Here is a 1,701-nt window from a genome sequence, read left to right as displayed (position 1 = left end):
TTATAAACGAACATCACAGTTTTTTTTAATATACCAAACTCCTATCATCATTATTATTTACTGTGCTAAGCAACATAAATACCCATCAATCTTCAAAAAGAGCACCAAGCACAAAGCAAAGTGTTACCAACTCCCTAATAATTCGATGCCTTTAGCGTGTTTCTATGGCCCAATAATCTAACCCTTTTACTAAAGAAGTACAGGCATAGCCAATACACTTTTCCAAGCTTTGTCCCAAAAAAGCAACCCATCATGAATGACCTAATAGTACCGAAACATCAAATAGCAGATTCAACATTCAACAAGAAGTAGAATTGAAAAAACAAAAAACAAAACCAAACCCACAAATTTTAGTCTAATAAAGCCGGCATGTATTCATATAATGTGTGTATAGAAACTTGAAAATGAGCATTCTAAACTCACACTAACCATACCACTGATAATATCAAAAACACAACATTACGAAAAGCATCCACATTCCAAAAGCCAAAATTAACCAGCAATACCCAAATACTTCTTAAATCCTAAATGGACCTAATCCAAAAGCCAAGCAAACGAACATTACAAAATCCCATTAAAACGACAAGCATAGACCCCCAAAACGACACTGCTTTTTTTTTCTTTTTTCTAATGCATTTTTTTTTTCAAAACCACCCCCAAACAGTTGAATGAAATCAACGATTACTGCTGTTGGGACACTCCCTAGCGAAATGCCCAGTTCCGCCGCAGTTGTAGCAACCTCCACCACCGCCGCCGCCGCCTCCGCCGCTGTTTCCGCCTCCAGACTGGTAACAATCCCTAGCAAAGTGACCGCTCTCCCCACACTTGTAACAACTCCCTCCTCCACCACCACCGCCTCCATACCCACCGCCACCACCTCCATAGCCGCCTCCACCGTACCCACCGCCGCCGTAGCCGCCTCCTCCGTAACCACCACCGCCACCACCACGTCCGCCTCCAGATCTCCCACCGCCTCCATATCCACCACCACCGCGAGATCCTCTCCCGCCTCCTCCACCTCCTGCACCTCCCCCGCCGCCGCCTCCGCCGCGCGAGCCCTGAACCGGACCCTCGTTAGGGCCGGTGACGTCAACGGCCTTGGTGCGGCCGTCGTTTCCGGACTCGATCTGGTACTCGACGGTCTCGCCCTCGCCGAGGCTGCGGAAACCGTCGGATCTGATGGAAGATTGGTGAACGAAGAGATCCTCGCCGCCGTCGTTGGGGGTTATGAAACCGAACCCCTTCTGGTCGTTGAACCACTTCACCGTTCCGCTCAGCCTCTCACCCATTGCTCTGCTTAGATCTTTTTCTCTGCTTTTTTTCTTTTCTCTCTCTCTCTCTGTGTTTTTCTCTCACAAAAAGAAGAGAAAACCCTAACAAACCCAAATCGCCTTTTTCTCTCTCTATATGTGAGGGAGTGAGTTTGACTGAGTCTTTGGCGTTATGGGAAGTAGGGCGAAGAGTATATATATCCAAAGGCGTGTAGAGAGACGTGTTTGGCAGTAGAGCATGTGATATAATCTGACGGACCAGCTGGATTTTATATTAACCGTTTTTTTTTTCTCTTTTTTTCAAATTTGTTTTTTCTCTTTTTTATTTTAAGGTCTCTATCAAACTTTCCTTATTCATTTTCATTATTACTAACAGTAAGGTAAAAATTAAAAGAATCAATAAAAAAAACCCGTTGATTAATTAGTCTCG

The 1,701-nt window shown here is 44.7% G+C and overlaps 1 protein-coding gene across 1 annotated transcript; it reads right to left on the bottom strand.

The window, feature by feature from the left end:
* Nucleotides 1-348: 348 nt before the first annotated feature.
* LOC142642980 (uncharacterized) lies at nucleotides 349-1,452 on the bottom strand. The gene has a single exon (XM_075817451.1). It carries the CDS (start codon nucleotides 1,287-1,289, stop codon nucleotides 675-677), a length of 615 nt encoding a protein of 204 aa, XP_075673566.1. The 5' UTR covers nucleotides 1,290-1,452; the 3' UTR covers nucleotides 349-674.
* Nucleotides 1,453-1,701: the final 249 nt, after the last annotated feature.

Source organism: Castanea sativa, chromosome 7, assembly GCF_040712315.1.
Source record: "Castanea sativa cultivar Marrone di Chiusa Pesio chromosome 7, ASM4071231v1".
NCBI classification, from domain to species: domain Eukaryota; kingdom Viridiplantae; phylum Streptophyta; class Magnoliopsida; order Fagales; family Fagaceae; genus Castanea; species Castanea sativa.
Note: the sequence above shows the minus strand (reverse complement) of the source record. Positions and strands in the feature narration are given on the sequence as shown.